At 47.7% G+C, this 21,764-nt stretch overlaps 1 protein-coding gene and 1 pseudogene across 6 annotated transcripts in view; both read right to left on the bottom strand.

Annotated features, from left to right (window-relative positions):
- INTS10 (integrator complex subunit 10) overlaps nt 1-21,764 on the bottom strand; it is a 61,773-nt gene that overhangs the window by 18,030 nt on the left and 21,979 nt on the right. For 2 of the 6 annotated variants that reach the window (XM_090036783.1, XM_090036786.1), the window contains exons 9-12: nt 15,718-15,849; nt 12,292-12,459; nt 10,883-10,965; nt 1,828-1,980 (exon numbers count right to left, since the gene is read on the bottom strand). In XM_090036783.1, the coding sequence (XP_089892909.1) occupies nt 1,828-1,980; nt 10,883-10,965; nt 12,292-12,459; nt 15,718-15,849 (536 nt within the window). Of the gene's footprint in view, nt 1-1,827; nt 1,981-10,882; nt 10,966-12,291; nt 12,460-15,715; nt 15,850-21,764 lie in introns of all 6 variants that reach the window. The other 4 variants (XM_090036784.1, XM_090036787.1, XM_090036785.1 and 1 more) reach the window with 2 other exon arrangements.
- Nucleotides 9,954-10,031, bottom strand: LOC149870752 (U4 spliceosomal RNA; annotated as a pseudogene).

Here is a 21,764-nt window from a genome sequence, read left to right as displayed (position 1 = left end):
CGAGGCACCAGGTGTACGCTGCAATGCTGGGGCGGATGGAGCATCCCACAGGAGTGCAGGGGGCTGCCCTATGTGCTCAGCGGCAAACACGGAAGTGGATGGGAAGTACTTCTGGTCCACTGCCAAGTGTGCAGGGTAACCCCCACCCCTGGCCTGGCGACTGGCCATGGGAGGACCCCAGGTACCCCCCCAGACCCAGGAGGCACCAGTCACCAAGCTGGGGGTGGTGGTCCCCTGTGCGCTCCCCAGCAGTGCTTCTGGTCCACATCTGGGTCCGCTGCCGAGAGTTTTGGGGACCCCCCCTGTGGGGCGCTCCATCCGCTCCACTATCTCAGTGTTCACGAGCCACCTTGTATCCTGAGGTATGTACAAAAAACATTTAAAGTTGTGTCTATGTCCCAATCACTGAAATCGATTCAGAGAGATTAAAGGGTCTCCTGATTCAATTCGGATTCACAGATTCGGCCGCCAAATCAGGCCAAATCTTCACCAAATCAAATCAACGACCGAAGCTTCACACAGCCCTACTATTTCTCCTGCCACCATCATTGTCATGGCATTGCTGATGGGATGCAAAATTGTTTCCCCCCACCCCCTTTTTTTTTTTTTAAAGTTCCCAAGTCGAATCAGCCAAATCAATTCCAGACCACAGTTGGAATACTGTGTGCAGTTTTGGGCACCACACTTCAAGAGGGATGTGGATAACCTGGAGAGGGGTCCAGAGAAGGGTATGGTTAAGGGCTTGCAGGCCAAGCCCTATGAGGAGAGACTAGGGCACCTGGACCTCTTCAGCCTCAACAAGAGAAGGTTGAGAGGCAACCTTGTGGCTGCCTATAAATTCATCATGGGAGCTCAGAAGGGAATTGATGAGGCTTTGCTCACCAAGGCACCCCTGGGGGTGTCACAAGAAATAATGGCCATAAGTTGGCAGAGAGCAGATTTAGACTAGACATTAGGAAGAACCTCTTCACAGTTAGTGGCAAAAATCTGGAATGGGCTCCCAAGGGAGGTCGTGCTCTCTCCTACCCTGGGGGTCTTCAAGAGGAGGTTAGATAAGCATCTGGCTGGGGTCATCTGAACCAGCACTCTTTCCTGCCTATGCAGGGAGTCGGACTCTGTGATCTATTAAGGTCCCTTATGACCCTAACATCTATGAATTCCAAATCTGTGCGAGTCATTCAAGAACCAAATGTGGCCTTGCTGCTGGCAAGCATCCTCCACCACTGCCTGGGGCTTCAGATACTTTCAAATCCTTTGGCAGGGATCCCAAGTGCAAGCCCAGAGGCTTGCGGTCTGGATGCCCCTGAGTTTCACTTGCCTTCAGCCGTAGAGCCACAGGAGTGGAGTCTCCCATTTCCACAAAGTTGGCATATAGCTGAGATCTTCTCACTGGAAGTGAAAGTGGGAGACCTAACTACTCATGACCTTGGTCAGGGTACTACCCCCTGCCGTGTTCGTGGTTTTCCCCTGCCACAAAGATAGGTTAGTGCGGTCATCTAAATAAAATATATGATAATGCCCACTGAGCACAGTCCCCCTCATCACCAACTCTTTTTCATGTCATGATGAAAAAGAGGTAGATCCAAACCAGGCTGCCCTGTGCCTCATCTGTATATAAATTTTTGGAGGATCCTAGCACTACTGACAAGAACACCTGGCTCCAGGCATGAGTCGGGGGCCTACTTCACTCTTCCTCCTGTCAACAGGTAACTGCCCCACACATATCCACAGGTCTGAGCTCTTGCTGGAACCAGGTAACCACGGAACACCCCAGTAACCCCTGGCAGCTGGTGTAAGAAGGCCCATTACACAGTATCTTGGACTTACTCTGTATTCTCCAAGGGCAAAGTGGCAAGTAGCTAACTGGATAAGGGCTCTCTGATGTTCCAGCAAACCCTGTCCTGCAATCTGCTGTGGAGAGTGAGATCCTTGAAGAGCTGCTAAATGATGGAGGCTGGCAATTGCCTTTTTATATTGACCCTTTAAGAAAAAAAAGAAGAAAAGAGGTAGGGGGTATCAGAAGCATCCACACACAATTTACAGGAAAACAAAAATGCGATTATTCTGTCAGAGCCTCCAAAACCAAGGTGGTCCACGTAGCAGAGACTCCAAAGCATCATGCTAACAGAAAGCTGTACAATGTGGTGCCACACAAGGCCATTTGAAAGGTACACCTACATTATGAAGATAAGAGATCATACCAGACTTATTCTGATGCGCAATATATTGTGTATTTATCAACATTTGATCTTTGGATTACATGCTTACACTTAAAATTGGATTTTACAACCGCCATCTCCAGGGTGAACGTGGGAGAGCATCCTTTCAGGACCAAACACTTTTTTTGTCTTCACTTTAAAACAGAATTTGCACTGTTCAGCTGACACACACTTGCAGTATCCTTTTATGTCTGGCATATTTTAGGGCAGGGGTTTTCAATAGGTCTGTGGAAAGCAGCAAGTATTCCCTTCGGGTTTGGCCGATTCAGGGGGACAGTGATTCAAATCACTGTTCCGATTCGATTCGGCCATAGACTATAATGGGGAACCAGTAAAACACCTATAACTTTGTCATTCTTTCCCAGATTTGGATGAAAATAGCAGATATGGTAGCCCCTTCTGAGGCATGAATCCTGCCAAGTTTCAAGGAGCTAGGTGCAGGGGTTTCTGTGAAAGTGCACCTCAAGGTTCTGAAAGCAAATAAAGAAAGCAAATAGGTACGGAGTGAGGAGGGTGGCACTCACTCCATCAGCATGTGGAGCTTGGGGAACCCCTGTAGTGGAAAGTTCACCTTCAGGAACACCAGCTGCTCCACCAAACCAGAATCCAGGGAGGTCTGGTGGGGTGTCCCAATATCACCACCAATGCTGAACACACTCTCGCTTGGAACACCGGTCAGTGGACAGGACGGGTGTTTCTGGGCAACCGTAGCCAGATCCTGCCACTATTGGCTGCGGGTTGCCCAACAGGCCAATGGGTCACAGTGCAGTGGCTCCACATCCTCGGCAAGATAGGTAGCCACTGAGGCCCCCACACTACCTGCCTGATGGTGGGGTCTGGTGTCTCTGGACCCCAACACTGAAGCCATGCCCTTGGCTCACACTGGCAGTGGCTGTGGTGGAGGAGATTGGCTCTTGGTTGGAGTGCTGGCATGGGAAGTGGATCCCCCTGTTCCACGTCCCCCTGCCTCTGACCTTCTGCCTCCCTGACTCTGTTCACCAGCACCTCCATCCGGTGATCAAGGTTTTTGCTGCTGTAGATGCTCCTTTTCACCCTTGGATCGCACAAGCCTGCCAGCATGTGGACCATACCGGACCGCAAGGGATCCAGAGAAATATCAGAGTCATTGGCCAGCTACAGATGTCACTATTAGACCAGTCCTTCCCCACCTCTCAGCCTTTTCCATATATGGAATATCTCCCCATCCCCCTCCCTCTTAATTTGTTTGTTGCAAGCCTTCCGAATCTCCAAATCTCTCCAAATTGGAGGCTTCCAATTCAATTTGGACCTTTTAATGGGTCTCCCAATTCGATCAGGATTCAGAGATTTGGCTGCCGAATCAGGCCAAATCTCCTTGGAATTGAATTGGCAACCCCTTTTTAGTCAATGCACCCCTGGGGTAGTGGCCGGATGCCGAGCTGGAGGATGGTGAGTGGCCTGGACACAGAGGGGGGTTGTGGCATGCGGCAGCAGCATAGCTTCTGTGCGGCCTTGCTTTTGCCCCACCCGGGCCCTGCTCCTCTGAGGCAGCAGCATGGGATGGCAACACTTTATCCCCGCCTGCCCCTGCGTACTGAGGGATACGTGTACCCCCAGTTGATGCCCATTATAGGGTAATGCAGGGAACAAACTTTTTGGCGGGCATGCTACAAATTAGTACCATACCCTCCCTGAGTGCCACTCAAATCACTTTTCCCCCCAACTGCTCTGCTGCTCTGCTTCCTGCCCTACCTGCCACTGTGGTGCCTGTCCCCTCCCTGGTATGTCACATGCCATACCAAGAGTTGCCCGTGACATTTGTGACATGGTTTGACCATCCTTGTTACTAGACATTCATGATATTTCAGATATTCTACCTAGTAGTATAGGTAAAATAAATTTTGTGGATTTCTAAGGTAAATGGTTGTCTGCCATTGCTTGGGCGCTGGATTTGATGGCCTACAAGGCCTCTTCCAGGCATGTGTTTCTAATATTCGGAATATAGATGGCTACATGAATCCAGCATGGTAGTCCATTTAGATCTCATTCACACCAACTGTGAGGCAACCACTAAATGAAAAGTCAGGGCTGTAGGGAATGCTTGGGGAATGAGCCCCCTGGGGTCTGTTTCTTAAACAGGCACTCAAGGATTCCTCATCCTGGAAGAATTCCCAGCCATAACTTTTCTGTGTTCCTTCACCTAGCAAGGCTGAGTACACCTGCACAACTTGGGCATGTTTCCAATTGAGATCTAGATTTGTTCAGCAGTCAGGAAAGAAGGCAGCTTTGTATGCTCAAAAGAAATGGCCCTTTACCATTCCAAGAACTCGGCAAAGCCTGCTGAAACAGATGATTCTTGGTACACAGGGGGATACAAACACTGAGCTCAGCTTGTAAATCTCAGTGTAAATAAATATATAAAGATTTGTCAGCCAAATCCGAATCTGAAGATTTGATGCTGATTTGGAGAATCAGTGATTCGGACACAGAAACAGCTTAAATGCTTTTCTCCTGTATACCTTGAGGAACCAGGTATGGCCTGTGAACACTGTGATGCTGGGGCAGCTGGGGCATTCCACAGGAGTGCAGGAACGGAATTCTGAGGCAGTTGGGGAGCAGGACCAGAGAGAGCAGGGCGCATGTGTGCCACATGTGTACCTACCTTACCTTGGCGGCGAAGGCAGCAGCTGTGGAGGAGACAGCAGCGGGGGCAGCAATAGCTGATTTCCCCCTAAGGTAAGTGGGGCATGGGGTACACTGCAGCTGAGGCGGATCCAGAGGGGAAGCCCTCTGGAGCCCTTTTAGCTCGCCTGACAGGGAGCCGCGCTCCTGAGCCGCACACGGGCAGTGTGTGCGAACAGGCGCACTCTGTAAGGGCGGGGCGCACCGGCGTTTGTGCCAGCGTTTGTGCAAGGCAGGCGCGAGGTAGCTGCCCAGAGCGGCACCTCCAGAGAGCAAAAGCAGCAGGCGCAGCTCTGCAGACATGGTGCAGATGTGGAGCGCGGCTGCCAGGGGCCCTGCCCGGGCGCTGCTGCCTGCCATGGGCTCTTCTGAGGCCTCCACCCAGACAGAGCTCATGGCGGGGTTGGTAGCCCCTTGCCCTGTCTGTGCGGTGGGCTTGGTGGGGTCCTGGGCGGGTGGAGCCTGGTGGTCCCCTTGCCTGACCTTCCTGTGCATGACTTAGGGCCCTGGAGGAGCAGGTGAGGGAGCTCCAGGCTGAAGTGAGCAGGCTGAGGGGGATCAGGGATGCAGAGGATGAAATTGATGCCTATCTCTGCTCTCTGCAGACCTGGTCGCCCACTGTACAGCCCCCACAGGAGATGCATCCAATGCAGGAGTGGCAGAAGGTGTCCAAATCCAGAGCTGGTAGGCCTAGAGTGGTGGAAGCTCCCCAGGTTCACCTGGGGAACAGCTTTGATGCCCTGGCAGCTGTGATGGAAAAAGACAGAGAAATTGGCTTCGGCAGGGATGATGCCACTCCCCACATGACAAAAAATGGACAGAGAGTGAACACCAGCAGGAAGAAACGCCGGTTCCTCGTCATCGGAGACTGGAAAGTCCCATCTGCTGGTCCGACCCCATGACATGAGAGGTCTGCTTCATGCCTGGGGCTTGGGTTAGAGACATCATGGAGAGGATCCCAGCCTACATCCCACCTGCAGACCAGTACCCCATGGTTGTCATCCACGTGGGGATGAATGACCCAGCCAGGGGCAACCCTGACCACATTATGAAGGATTTCAAGGCTCTGGGGGACAAGCTTAAGGAGACGGGGGCGCAGGTGGTATTCTCCTCTCTTCTTCCGGTGAGTAAGCGGGGACGGCGGCTTGGGGCCTACACTGGCGAAGTCAACTGGTGCTTACACAGTTGGTGCCGCCGGGCAGGTCTTGGGTTCCTAGATAATGACCCATGCTTTCAGGCGAGGGACTTGCTGGGGTGGGATGGGCTTCACCTCTCTCCTAAAGGCTTCTTCTCTTCCAGGTTGGCTGATCTCGTATGATGAGCTTTAAACTAGCCTCACTGGGGGAGGAGGGTTGCAGGAAGACGAGGAGACACTACCCAAGCAAGACAGGTGACAAATGCAAGGAGTGCCCAGGTAAGAAACAGGGGTCCAGACAGTCTTCCAAACAGGGGGGTGGCACACGCAGCTAGGCAAGGCCTTAAATGCCTATATACCAATGCTCGTAGTATGGGGAATAGAACTCGCCCTCGGAACAGCCAGTTCAGACCCAGACATAATAGGACTTACAGAAACGTGGTGGGATACATCCCACGACTGGGCAGTTAGCATTAGGGGCTATAGGCTTTACAGGCGGGATAGAGAAGGAAGGAAAGGCGGGGGTGTGGTGCTTTATGTCAAGGAGCAATACACATCCTCTGCCAGCAAAATGGGGTCAGAGGAGGGGCAAGCTTGAAGTGCTCTGGGTTAAGATACAAGGGGGCCATGGGGAGAGGGATCCAATGGTGGGGGTCTACTACAGACCCCCCAACCAAGGGGAGGAGCTGGACCGGGAATTTTCAGGCCAGCTTGCAGAGGCACTTAAGGCAAGGGATGTAGCTGTCATGGGTGATTTAAATTACGGACATCTGCTGGGAGGAACAGTCAGCCGGGTCGGACCATTCCAGGAGGTTCCTGGCCGAGATACAGGTCTTCCACTTAATTCAGGAGGTGCACAGTCCCACCAGAGGAAATGCCTGGCCACAGGCAACGACCTGGTAAGGGGCCTCCAGGTTCTTGACCACCTGGGTGATAGCGATCATCGCCTGCTGGAGTTTACCATCCAGCGCAGTGTGTCGAGGGCCTGAAGTAAGGCGGTAGCCCTAGACTTCAAGGAGGGCCAACTTCAATGAATTGATGAGATTAGTGGGAGAGGCGCTAGGGTTCTTGAGAGCAGGGGAACTCAGTGCCCAAGATGAGTGGTCGTTCCTTAAGGGGATGATACTCAGGGCCCAAGGGGTGACCATCCCAACAAGAAGCAAGGGGGGCAGGAGTGCCCGAAAGCCACCATGGCTCACCAAGGGTGTCTGGGAATGCCTGATTGCCAAAAAGGCGCCGTACAACTGGTGGAAGGGGGGTGCTATCTCCAAAGAGGAGTATACTTCCTCTGCTCGGGCCTGTAGGGGGGCTGTCAGGAAAGCTAAGGAGGACTCAGAGCTAGGACTAGCATTCAAAATCAAAGATAATAAAAAGTCCTTTTTCAAATAGATAGGGAGGATGAAGAAAGCACCGGGAAATGTGGGGCCCCTGCAAGATTCTCTGGGCAATCTGGTGGTTGCGCCAGAGGAGAAAGCAGACCTCTTTAACCAATTCTTCAGCTCCGTTTCCTTGGGCAGGGACCAGGACTTCCCCACTGTGATGCAAGATGGACTTGAGGGGAACGCCTCCAGACCTCAGGTTGGGGAGGACCGGGTTAGAGAGCTTCTGGAGGGGCTGGATGTGTTCAAATCAGCGGGTCCAGATGCTCTCCACCCCAAGGTGTTGAGGGAACTAGCAGGGGTTACTGCAGGGCATTTGGCACAGCTTTACGAGTGCTCGTGGTGCTTGGGTCAGGTGCCAGATGATTGGAAGATAACCAATATGGTCCCCATCTTTAAAAAAGGGAGGAGGGAGGACCCGGGCAACTATAAGCCTGTCAGTCGTACCTCAATCCTACAGAAACTCTTTGAGAAGATCATCAAGGAGCACGTCTGCGATGGGCCGGCTTCAGGGATGATGCTCAAGGACAACCAGCACAGTTTCATTAGGGGCAGGTCATGTCAGACCAACCTGATTGCCTTTTATGATCAGGTCACAAAAGCACTGGATGCAGGTGTCGCCGTGGATGTAGTCTTTCTGGACTTCAGCAAGGCGTTTGACACAGTCTCCCACCCCATCCTCATTAAAAAACTGGGTGACTGTGGCATTGATGCCTACACAGTCAGATGGATTGCAGATTGGCTGAAAGGTTGTACTCAGAGGGTGGTGGTGGACGGGTCATTTTTGACCTGGGGAGAAGTGGGCAGCGGAGTCCCCTAGGACTTGGTCCTTGGGCCCGTGCTGTTCAATCTCTTTATCAGCAATTAGGACAATGGGGTGAAAAGCAACCTGTTTAAATTCGCTGATGATACCAAAATTTGGGGTGAGGTGAGCATGCTAGTAGGGAGGGAAAGACTGCAGCAAGACCTGGATAGGTTACAGGGGTGGGCTAACAAAAACAGGATGCGTTTCAATACTGACAAGTGCAGGGTGCTGCACTTGGGTAGTAGTAACCAGCAGCACACTTATAAGATGGGAAACTCCCTTCTTGAGAGCATGGAGGCAGAAAGGGATCTTGGAGTCATTACTGACTCCAAGATGAACATGGGCCGACAACGTGAGGTCACGGTCAGCAGGGCTAACCAGACTTTGTCGTGCATCCACAGGCACATCTCAAGTAGGGACCAGGAAGGTGATCCTCCCCCTCTACGTGACACTGGTCAGGCCACAGCTGGAGTACTGTGTCCAGTTCTGTGCGCCCCACTTCAGGAGGGATGTGGACAACATTGAGAGGGTCCAGACGAGGGCCACCCACATGATCCGGGGACAACAGGGCAGACCCTACAGTGAGAGACTGTGGGACCTGAACCTGTTCAACCTTCACAAGAGAAGGCTGAGGGGGGACCTGGTGACTGTCTATAAACTCATTAGGGGGGACCAGAAGGGTTTGGGAGAGACCTTGTTTCCCCTAGCGTCCCCTGGCATAATAAGGAATAATGGCCGCAAATTGTTGGAGAGTAGGTTTAGATTAGACATCCATAAGAACTACTTCACAGTTAGGGTGGCTAGGATCTGGAACCAACTTCCAAGGGAAGTGGTGCTGGCTCCTACCCTGGAGGTCTTTAAGAAGAGGCCTGATGCCTACCTGGCTGGAGTGATTTGAGCCCAGTTTTTCTCCTGCCCAGGCAGCGGGTCGGACTTGAAGATCTACAAGGTCCCTTCCAACCCTACCTCTATGATATGATTCGGAGATACGGCCACCAAATCAGGCTGAATCTCCACCAAATTGAATCAGGGACTGAAGCATTGCACAGCCCTAGAACACAGTATGTGTTGGTGTGAAATGCATGGGAGCTTGCAATACTGCATTGGAAATACTGTCAGATTGTGAAGAATGGAAGGTATCTGTGTTGTTGTTATCTATCTTGCATGGACCCTGGTTCATATGACTGTTATGTTGTTGGCTGGACAGTTCACAAGATTCGTACAAACAGAAGACTGCAAACAGATGGTAGGGTGAAAATAATGTGGATTTTTGGAGAGCACTGGATCTGCAGCTGGTACAAGGCTTTTAACCTGTGTCTCAGCAAAGCTGCTGGTCACAAGGTAGAATGATGTATTAAGCTAACCTTGCACATGCTTAGGCAAGTAGTTTCTTTAACAATGGAACAGTGTGTAGGATACATGATTCCTTGTGTAAAAAGAACAAGATGCAGCCCACCAGCTATTGTCAGGAGATAAAGCAGAAAGACGATCTTGGAGATGGTGCAGAAATCAGCAAAGAACAAGAAAGAACCAGCAAGTGACCAATAGTACCCATGTTCATGGCCTTACACATGTATGCGCTCTTAGCAGGCATACACAAGACAAAAATTGCATGAAACACAAGACAAAATTGCCCTAAGTAGATGAGAACATGAAGCCTCTGTTCAAGGAAGAGGAAGAGGCAGCAGGGAAACAGACAGAACCCCAGTTCCTATCTGTGAGGTACATGGCGGGAGTTTAGCTTGCCTCAAATCCCAGGGAAAGTTTTCAACTAGCAATAATCACGCCTCAGATTAACCTCATTGGCTACGATACTGCCACTGCGCTACTAAACTTTAACTACAACCTTCCTTGCACATCGACTGTCCATGCATGCGTGCAATGGGTGGCAAATGGCAAATTGCAGAAGGGACAGGTAGCACAGTGGCAGATAGGGTAGGAATCAGAAAGCAGAGTATCAGATCAAGCAGGAATGACTGGGCAGGGAGCAGAAAGCAGAGCAGCAGCTTGGGCAGGGAGCACAGGGTAGGGTGTGGAAGCTGAGCAGTAGATCAGGTAAAGGAAAGGAATCAGAGTTGCACTCAGGGAGGACAACAGGCTAATCTGTGGCACATCTGCCAAAAAGGCTGCCCTCTTCCCACTCATTCAACGAGACCTATGCCTTCATTGTGACAATCTTAAGACATTCGTTCCTGTTCCCCATACTGAAAAGATGTCACACAGACATCACCACAGAGGTGTACACATACACGAACCAGAAATCCTAACAGCATGCCTAAGCACATCAAAAATCAACTGCATAACTGTTCAGTCACTGGTGAGGATACAGTAAGGACTGGGCTGATAAGCAGGATGGATCAATTTCTCAGTAACTTGCAGTTACTACAGTAGTGGTCCAAATGGACCCTGCCTGTTTTAATCCGTTTCTTCCTCATCATTATGTTTTTGTGGACTAATCAATACTGATTTGTTTTGTGGAAGCTGTTCTGAGTCACTGAGTTTACCTACTGGTCACAGCTCCCACAAAAAGCACTCTTGCAAACCCAGTTGGATCTGCTGAGTAAGAAAGAGCTGGTCAAGAGGAGTGATGTAACCTGACCACTCAGTTTTGACTGCAACAAGGACAAAAATTCACAAAATGAAAGAAGTAACACAAAAGTATGGGTCTCAGTCTTTCATTTACCTGGTAGATGATCATATCTGTGAGGAAGATTCGCAACCAGAGCCAGGTATCTGTCTTCCAGGACAAACAAATTCTGGTGAATTCTGCACAAGTAATCAGAAAATAGGTTTAAAGTTGGCCCAAAAAACCACCAAACCCTGCCCCCTACACCTCTCCAAACTCTTTGTCTTAAGCTATTTAGAAACAATAAAGGATTGGGGGGAAAAAAAAACCAGCACGAGCCATTTTATAGCAGATGCTTTCTAGTCCACCTTCTTTATATTTATTTTATTGTTCTTCAGAACAACAATATCAACTCAACACTACTGATTAATATTTGGTTCCCCCCATGACATACTGAAGATTAATAAAAACTGCAAACTTCTAAATGAGAAGCAAAAATGAGAAGAGGAAGAGAAGAAACAAATTCTCTTCGTAGTCACAAATCGCTGAGGAAATTATAATGCATGGAAAACTTTGGCAATACGTCCCCACATGGTTATTACCATACTTGCCTGAATCTAAGATGACTTAGAATTTCTTGTGTATAAAATCTAAATTACTAGAGGGTTGTCTTAAATTCAAAGTGTTATAATTTACCATGTACAGAAGCTAATTAGTGAAAGGCTCATCTTAAAATTAGCCCCTGCCATAGCAGCAGCAGGAGGTGAGGAGCCAGACCCCTGGCCCTTGCTTCCTTGCCCTTGCCCACCCTGGCTGCCCCCTCCATGTCTGTGCCTGCCTCCCCTACCCACTGTGGCCTCTCCCCCTGCCCCCAGGTAGTGGTGGCCTTGACTTTGCCAGGAAGAAGCGGCAATAGGTCCCAGTAGGACTGGTCTAGGTCAGGTCTGGAAGGGGCAACTTGGGGGAGTTTGGTTGTGCGATCTCATCTGTGCCCCTCCTCTCCCAAATTTCATACATTGGTCTTCCCTGTTTCTGCACCAACTCCCTAACCCACCCTCAAAACCTCACACCTCTTCCCTTGCCAAACTAGCCATCCCAGCCTAGGGGAGTGATGGCTCAGCTCCAACTTCCAGCCCCGTGCCTGGGGCCAGAGCTGAGCCATCACCACCAGTACTCAAATACAAGACAAGGCCCCTTTCCTCCCCCAAATATAGACCAGGAAACAAAAGCTTATCTTGGATTCAAGTAATTATCGTAGCACACAACTATATGGTACCCTCGTAAAACCTACTTTTAAGGAAAGCTAGATGAATGAATGCAGAAGTATGGAGGATTCCATGAACAACAAATGGAAAAATACATTCCCAGATAAGAACAGGACAAAGGAGCCTTGTCAGTTATTTCATACCATTAAGGCCCCCAGAATAAAAGAAAATGTTAAAAAAGTGCATGAAACGTTTTATTGCTGACGATTCTTGCCTACAGTAAAGAAGAGTAAAGACAGAACTGCCTTCAATTACTCCTACCTTTATCAAGTGATTCCATGGAATAGAGCAACTCCCAGCTCTCTCTTGCCAATTTAAAGCTCTCTAATACTTCAATGGAGTTTGGAAGGTCTGCTTTATTTATTGTGATATGGCGACTTCTCCCCTTCCCAGAAGGGTCTTCATCATCCGAGCTCTGCTTAAGGATCAGTATAAGCAAAAAAAAGATTTCCTGTCTTTAACTAAAAATGTTCAAAGAATCTTATAGAACTTTTGCAATACTGAATACAAGCTCCAAGAAATACATTAGAATGGGCTATATCAACTATGAAGACAACAAATGGCATAACATCATAAATAATAGGGTTGTGCAAAGCTTCAGTAGCTGATTTGATTAGGAGGAGATTTGACCCGATTTAGGGACTGAATCTCTGAATCTGAATTGAATCGGCGGACCAAGTAAAAGCTCTGAATCTATTCAAAGAATCTGAATTCGTTCAGGAAAATATTCGGCTGATTTGGAGATTCAGCCATAGACTAAACAGGCAGCTGATAGCTGCCTCCAGCTGGTAAGTCTGTTGGGGTTGGGGGAGGGAAGAAGGGATTGGGATTGGGGCTGGGACAAGCTGCCCAGCTGGGGCAGGGGGCTGAGCAGTGCTAGGAGCGGGGGCTCTACCCTGCTGCCGCTTGCCCAGCCGGAGCGGAGGCAGGGGGCATGATGGGGGCACGACTCACTCCAGGCGGAAGGGAGCAAGTGGCAGCAGGGCACAATCCCCACTCCCAGTGCTGCCGTGCCCGCATCCCACACCCTTCCATGCTGAATGGCAAGCAGCAGCAGGGCATACTTACCGGGAGAGCCGCGGAAGAAGCCCCCATGGCTGCCCTGCCCGGCCCCATCCCCCACTCAGCCCAGATCCCGGCACTTAAAAAAAAGCCCCATCCTCACAGCTAGGGCGGCTCCATGTGTCAGCCAGAGCCCAGCAGCACTCAGCCCCAGTGGCCCCAGCTCCCAGATAGTGTGTGGAACCCTGCCAAGCCATGCTGCACCTATGCAATGCAAGAGCTGCCATGTGGGGGGGAGGCGATCCCCACTGCCCCCCACTGTGCAGGTGGTCTCTGCCACAAGTGCCCAGAGGCCCCAATCGCCACTCCTGCAAACAATGAATATGGGTTTTTGGTTTTGTTTTTTTAAAGCTCCACAGTCATCGGCTGCAGGAGCGGCGAGTGGGACCTCTAGGTCCTTGTGGCAGAGCCCCCCTGCACAGTGCAGGGCAGTAGGGGGCAGGGGTTCACCCCCTCGCCTGGCACCCATGTGGCAGCTGTTACATTGCGTGGGTGCAGCGCAGCTTGGCAGGGCACCGTGCACTGTCTGGGAGCTGGGGCAGCTCAAGCAGTCAGCCAGAGCCCAGCAACGCTCAGCCCCAGTGACCAGTGGCGTTGCACTCACGCCATGGGGCAGCTACCATGCTGGTGCCAGGCAAGGGGGGTGATTGTCGCTGCCCCCCACTGCCCTGCACAGGAGGGGCTCTGACATGAGTGCCCAGAGCCACAATCGCCGCCACTGAGTGCGGGGCCTTTTTTTTTTTTTTTTTTTTAAAAAGTGCCAAGACTAGTCTGGGGCCAGTGGGTTAGGAGGAGATATAGGGTCAGGCAGGGCAGCCATGGGGGCTTCTCCCATGGCTCCCCCTGCCTGGGGAGAGGCAGGCACAGCTGGACCGGAGGAGCTGTGGGAGAACCTGCAGTTGCCCAGCTGTGCCTGCCTCTCCCCAGACGATTCGAATTACCGAATCTCTCCGAATCATTGCCGAATCTTTCAAAACTGATTTGGCTGAATTGATTCAGGACAGTGATCTGAATCAAATCACTGTCCTCTGAATTAGCTAAATCCTAATCAAATACTTCCCTATTCCCACAGACCTAACAAATACTGTTTCTTTTCAAATGAAGTTTAAACAACCATTTATGTGCAACCCCTTGCTCAAGGGGTTGGACCAGATTAGGCATGGCCAACCACAGCACACATCACAAGTGGCACAGGCAATTTGTGCATGTGGCACACTGTGGAGGGGGCAGGTAGCACAATGGCAGATAGGGCAGGGAGCAGAAAGCAAAGCAGTAGATTGGGCAGGGAGCACAGAGCAGGGAGCAGAAAGCAGAGCAGGTGACTGGGCAGGGGAAGGGGATCAGAGTGGCACTCAGAGAAGGCATGGAACTAATTTGCAGCATGCCTGTCAAAATGGTTGGGCCCATATTGGACTAAAGCAGCGGCTCTCAAACTTTTGCACCTTACGTCCCACCTGCAAGGTCAAAAAATCCTGGTCCTACCAGTCAACAAGCGGGGAGGCAGACCCCCAGAGGTGGGCGGGACCCCCAGCGGCTGATCGAAGTGTGCAAAAGTGAAACTAGAAGTTCCACGGTGGCACTTCCAGTTTTGCTTCTGCAATCCGAGTCCCACTTAGATGACCTTCCAGTTGAGAAACCCTGAACTAGAGGAGCTTCTGGGGCCCCTTCCAGCCCTTTTTCCCCCGTGATTCTAAATAAGTCATTCAGTTACCCTTTGGCCACACTGGGGTATTGGCACCCAGATTACACTGGTTTAAGTTGTTCTTGAAGGAAGCATATTGTAAACTAGGACTCCCACCCACTTGTCATTCCTCCCATCATTTTGACTGTATTAGCAGCCAGGGTCTTCAGGCTTCCCCTCCCTCTTTCAGCTTCCACTTCCAGCCTCCCTGCCTCAGGGAGTGGTTTGGTGTGGCACAGCACAGCCCACAGTGCTAGGGGAGCCTGCAACTTGGGGTGCCCACATGGCATGTTGCAGCATGGGAGCCTGTGGCTTAGGAGTTGTGGGTAAGATCAGGACACCTGCAAACATGGCAAGGTGAGGAAGCCTGAAATTGGGGAGCTGAAGGTAGGAGCTGAGCTGCCTGCATGACAAGAGCAGTACAACAGAAGTGCCCATAGCTTGTGCTGGTTTGGCCTGTATAGCTTGTGGCCCCCACAATGTGCCCCTGGCTGCTCAGAAGATACACAGTCCAGCTGTAAACCAAATCTCAGCCAACCTAAATGTATAAAGGCATATTTCACATCAGATAATTCTTGTAAAAATCTTTTTACTGAACAAAATGAAATTTTGTAACAAAGTATTTTTACTCCTTGAGAAGATGTAGAAGACTCATATAACCCTCCTTACTAAAATACAGTGCAACTGCACTTTACCCAAAGAATTCCTGACTGAAAATATAGCAAGGGGGGAAAAATCCACTATAATATTCTGCTCAGCTTTTTAAGATTTAAAGTAAATCACATAATACACAAGGCACTTGCAGAATTGCAAAAAAAATCCAAACAGTTTTGCTCTGCTGCTTCTAAACCAAATCTTTCTATTTGCATGTTTAATCATAAACAGAATTGGCTATGTTCCAATGCCCAAGCTATCAACAGCAGAATAGCATAAAGGAATTACCATTGTTTTTTCTCTTCCTTCTGCAAGCTTCCTTTTTTTATGTACGTGCTTGTTGCGCTCGATATCTGTATCACCATAGACATTAGATACATCCTCAAGGAGAACCAGTGGAACTTGGTTCGGAGCATTTGGCCCTATGTTTGACAAATAAATTAAAGGTTGCCTGAAACTGAACTCATTAACCAAGTGCCCAATTCAAGAGATTTTCATTCAAAAGAGGAGAAACACATGCAAAAATTTAAAACACCGTGCAAGTATTTAAAACACAATGGCAATGATGCAGCTGTCTCTGAAAGTAACCTAATGATAGAGATCATGTAGCCTTTGCTGTATGACATCAGGGTTAGTTCCAATCTGTCAGAAAAATCTTAGAATCCCTTTCCAAAGGGGCAGTCACAAGATGCATTAAAGTAGCATGTACTTTGTCTCCAAGCATCATTTACTTGCAACTAAAAGCAATCATTAAATAACTCAAGTCATTTGTTCCATTTGGCTACCTGCCCTAAAGGCAGCAACCAAAGAAAAATTCCCAAGGTGCTCTTTATGGGAAATCCAAGCAAAGCCCTGACAGACAGTGAGGCCTCAAAGAAGAAATGAGGTCATTATATCATGAGATTTCCATACTCAAGTAACTCATTTATGGTCTGACCCTTACTTCAGCTGTGTGGGATTAAGCTTTTTATGTGGCTGCCAAACCCCAATACCCTTCCCCATTGCTAGGCCCCTATAGAAGTCTAGTTTTATGGCTAAAACAAAGGACCGGGGGTCCAAAGATCTGGTTTCTACTCCCAACTGTGCCATAAACTTCCTGTGCAATCTTGGGAAAGCACGTTTCCTCAGCTGTAAAATGGAGATGATACTTCCCCATCTTTATATGCAATTGGATGCCACTAGTATTTGAGAGAAGGTGCTTTTCTTTCAGATTACAATAAAAATAAGGGTTTGCATGACTGCAGAAAAAGGGTGGGAAAACGATTTTCCCATTTCAAAACCTCTATCAGCCAAGGAAGGAGGTAGTATCACTGGGCAAACAAACTGAACGAACCCACTAAAAATATTTATATTTGCAGAAAACTCTGAGCACGCTTAGGGCCCCATTTATAATGAGATCATGGAGTTACTGCATAATTGTACTCCAGAATCTAAACTGCTGTTATTTTAGGTGAGTTTCTAGCCCTTATGGCTGTAAATAAAGCTTAGTGTCAGCCACAGCAGTGACTCTTGCCCAAGTCTCCAGACAGCCTGAAAGCAATGAGAGAAGCGTGAATTGCCTCATTCATCACACAATCTGCTACCTGACTACGTGAAATTACTTACAACTAATTCTTGATCTCTGAAGGGCTACAGTCCCTCTTGACTCCATGCACCATGTAAGAACTCTCACTGATAGAGGTTCAGAGCTGTTGGATCCAGTGGGAAGTTTCTTGTACCACCCCTGCTAAAATAAGTAGGCTCTTTCCTTTACTCCAGTAGTCAAATCCTTTCTGAAAAGGACAAGAAGCATCAATGGTGTGGCTGACTTCAGCACCACAGATACTGCAGCAGGAATCAGCAGATGTTGGCATCAGAAGAGCTTATGTCACTCAGGAACTGACTCTGGAGTAAAGGATGCATGAGAGCCACTTGCAAAAACCAGGGTTTGTATGAATGCAGTCCCTCAGGAGTTGCTTCCCCAATTTTCATCAGACAGGATGCAAGTGTACGATAGAATCAACAGTGTTTGCAAGGAGTAGCATGCTATGTCTTTTTTTGGATCTAACAGGCTCCAAATGGTAAAAGCTATAGAGTTCATATGAGGCCCACAGAGGGCGACAGACCAAAGAAGCAGAATGCACTGCAACAATAATGTGTTGCATAATGACACATTAGCCCTATTTTACAGGTTGAGAAACTGGAGCCTAGAGAGAGTAAATTACTTGGCTGAATTTGTGGGATGTGCTGGACTATATCCGATGAACAATCTCTCTAGCCTAATATAACATCCCAGCCAATGGACAGTGTCAAATGCTTCAGAGGAAGGTATCAGATACCTGTAAGACATGTTTCTTTACTAATGTGCCCAAGTGGGATGTTTCCTTTTTTACCCAGCTAAGTTGGACTATGTCCCAATGCATGATGTTTCATATTCCTTACCTATTTTTAGCTCAACTTAGTATAGCTGCAGGCATTATTCATTAAAATCTCTCACCCCCTCTTGAACCCCAATGAGCTCCACCCCAGAAGATCCCAAGGAACTTGCATTGTGCCATTCCATTCTGTCTCAGACTAGGCTGCAGTGGATTGACGCACCTTCTTCTGAAGCAGCTGGAACTGTCCACTGTTTGAGGTATTATAGTGGGTACCACCTCATCTCCCTCATGCAGGAACTGACAGAGCTTGGCTTGCTCCTCTCTCCAGAAACCTTTCCTCTACACAGAAAGCTGCTCCTCAGCAATCTGCCCTGTGTCACTCTGCTCCACCTCATACTCTGATTTAAAACAGCTTCTGAGAGGCCCAGGTCCTACCATCAAGATTTGTATGAGGCTGCCTACCTGGTAGCTGAGTACCTTTCATAGAAATGTCAATAAAATCTTGACTGGTGTTTTGACTGAGGCCATTATCTTTTATATTCTGAAATCAGATTTAAGTCCAGTGAGAAGCAAGTAGACAGCTATGGTGGGGTTAATGCACCACTTCTCCTTCACAATGGATAAAGATCTAGTCTCATTGCTCATACTCCTTGGGCTCTCTGCCTTCAACAGGGTTACTCACAAAATGCTTCTCATGTTTATATAATACGGCTTAAATAAGTTATACAGCATTGCAATAACTCCAAATCGGATCTGGAAAGTTGCACTTGGCGATTGCTCCTCTTCCCCACAACCCTTTGCTTGCAGAATCCCCAGGTCTAATCTTAGTACCCTCTCCAGACTACCTGGATAAAGGCTGGATGCCCTGGGTCCTTGCTACTAACATCTGCAAGTATGCAGGTTGGGTTACAATACAGATATTGCACTGCTTGGGCAAGATCACCACTTTGATGCAGAACTTTCCAAAATGAACCTGGAAAGACTGAAGACATACGCAGGGTAGGAGGAAGGTTAAATTAGGTGGAGGCATAATGGAGGCCTCTGCTGATGAGACACATGATTGATTACTATGCTGCTTCAGTGGCTTGAGCTACTAAAAGCATGTTACCCTTACTCTCTGCATCCATTTAATTTCTGATGCTAATGCAAAGACTTAGTTCTAATCTTCAAAGGCATCATTGAATAGCTCAGGGCACAGCTGCACAGGAGAGCACTCCTTTGACCACGCACAAGGCACCAAGACCATTGCATTCCCCTAATCCATCACTAACACAACTGAGGATGAAACTCAGTGAGAAACAGAGACAAACCACTTGCAAATGGAGATAAGGGACTGGTGTTTGCAGAGTAATCAGTTGCCAGTTTGGAAGTTTCCCAATCACAAGAGAAATATGAATGTATAAAACAAGAAAGCAAGAAACAGTATCTTAGGACCTTAGACAACAGGATCAGAACTTTTTAGATCCACTACCGAACACAGTATATAGAATTTAACTGTTCAGCACTTGGATACCATACTGATGGTAGGCAGAGAGGAATCTCAGAATTTGTTATGACAATGAGATCCACAGGTTAATAATGAACTGGGCAAAATAAGTTCATAGTTTTAAGTCTGCTGCCTTTAATGCTCTTGGAAATTTACTTGCTCTGCATAAAACAGGGTGAAAAGAATTCAACCAATAGATTTTCTGCAAACCGTTATAAAAATGATCCTGCCTTGAGCAGGCGGTTGGACTCAGACAACCTCCTGAGGGCCCTTTGGCTACTTTCTAACAGTAAGCAAGCCTGAAGCAAAAACAGATATTCAATCTCTGCAGGTTAGTCCAAGCTGCAGATTGAACCGATAAGCAAGTGAAAAAACATTCACTTCTGATTCCAGAAATGTGGCCGCATGTCTGCAGTGGTCCAGGCCAGAAGTCGGTGGGTGCTACAGCATGCCTTCCTGCTTGGCTGAAGCAAACAGCTTAGGCCAAAGCCCATTCTATGAGTGGGGACTTGCAGGGGAGGTGCAAAGCATCCTGAGATGCTAGGGGCCTGTGAATTACTTTGAATCTGGAGGGGATCTGGGACAGAAGTTCAATAAACCAATTTAACTTAAATCAGAACCAGTTTCTGATCACTTATATCAGTTTATGTGCAACTTCTGTCCCTAGCCTTTTAGCCCTATGATTACATCATGTTACAGATGTCTATCATGGTATATTTTCATTTGGACCAGGTACACACATTTACATTTTTACTGATATAAGTAATCAGAAACTGGTCACCATGGCAGAACAGAAGCTTGTCACTCAAAACCAGTCTGTACCCATTACAGAAGTCTGGCACAGACTGGTTTTAAAATGGTGGAACCCATTTTAAAACCAGTCTGAGATTTTGGTCTAAGATTTGCCCCCCACCCCCCTTCTCCCCTCAAAGGGCAAATACGTGTTATGTTTGCTACCAATCTGCTTACAGAAAACTGCGTAACTCAGATTGATTATGCCTCAGGTTTCTGAATGTCTGTACCCAGCCTTGCTGTTTCAACTGAACAGCCGTAATCTTTTCCCTCTCCTTTTTAGATTATAAGGCTTTCTGTGCCTCTTGTCTTTTTTCATATTATTTCACTGAATCTACTTCAGTTAAATCTTTACATCTTAAGATTTCCAAACATTTTCATAGCACGGTTCCCAATTTGAGCCTGACTGTGCATGGACCATCTTCCTTCCTATTAAGGATCAAATACCATCTCTATAGCCAATGCAGCAATTACTTCCAAGTGAAACTAATGTTACAAAATGATTCAATGTATTTTATTATTTCTTAAATTGATTTGCTAGCTGGGAACAAGGAGGAAAGTCAACAGCATGAGGCTAGCCAACTGACTCTGGACCCCCAGCAAGTGCTCTGCAGATTGCAGTTTGAAAATAACATCTCTACACAGTAAGTCACTTGCACAGCTGATCTTCTGCCCTGTTTTCTGACTACTAGGTACATATCCTTCCTTTTTAATCAAGGGCATCTGGAACTTGCACATATGGCTGATTCATGGCTCAAGTACTTCATAGTCTCACATGTCTTCTACTTTTCTCATTCTTAATTGATCAAACAATGGAAAAAAAAGAAATCCACTGGATGAATTTATAAAACTTTAAAATTACCAAACTGCTTTTTAAAAAATATCATTTGCTGTTTAAAATCACTAAGCCTTACAATCCACAGATATGCATTGATTTCTAATGGTAGTGTACTTTCAACATAATTTATGAAATCTGACAAAAAACCACCATGTAATCACAAGCACAAATGAAGAGAATTTAAATTTCTGCTTTCCGCATTAATGCAACAAGTTCTGATTTATGAATGCCCTGTTTTTCAATAGGAACATTTGCAAGGAATTTCCTTGGGTGTAGGTGAAACAGGAGGGAATAAATGCTGCTTATGGGGCTCAGATGGTCTGCCCAGTGAAGCAATTTAGCTTGGTAACTCTCAAATATAACCTCTGCAAGCCAGTCAAAATAGAATTTCAACCATCTCCCTCCTCAACTTCTGGACCCCATCTAAAAATCTAAGCAAACTGTGACCAATTCAAGGAATCTCAAACTTTCTGGTATGCTCTAGTTTTAGATTTCATTGGGGAAAAATTGAGACCAAGATGCAAATGTTAAACACTCAACTTTTAAATGACTTAAGGAATAAGCCCTGAAAAAAAAATGTTTAATGAGGTGTATAAAACAAGTCAACTCTGAAGTTTTTAATGTCAAATGTTATTGAATTGTCTGTATTTTATTAACAGAACATAGAGAAGAAAATCTTTTTTTCATGTATTCTTAACTCAAAAACAGCCCCTCTAATTTTGTCAAATTTTCCAAATTGCCTCTGGACTCCGTGCATGCATGGAACATTTAAGCTCTAAGGGATTAGGTACGAGACTACTATGAGCAATAGTAAAAAAGGAAGAGGGTGAATAGAAGCTGGAACAACAACCTTAAGTACAACAA

Source organism: Crocodylus siamensis, chromosome 2, assembly GCF_052110815.1.
Source record: "Crocodylus siamensis isolate JL-2025a chromosome 2, ASM5211081v1, whole genome shotgun sequence".
Classification (NCBI taxonomy): domain Eukaryota; kingdom Metazoa; phylum Chordata; order Crocodylia; family Crocodylidae; genus Crocodylus; species Crocodylus siamensis.
The sequence above is the reverse complement of the archived record's forward strand: the minus strand, read 5'-3'. Positions and strand labels throughout refer to the sequence as shown.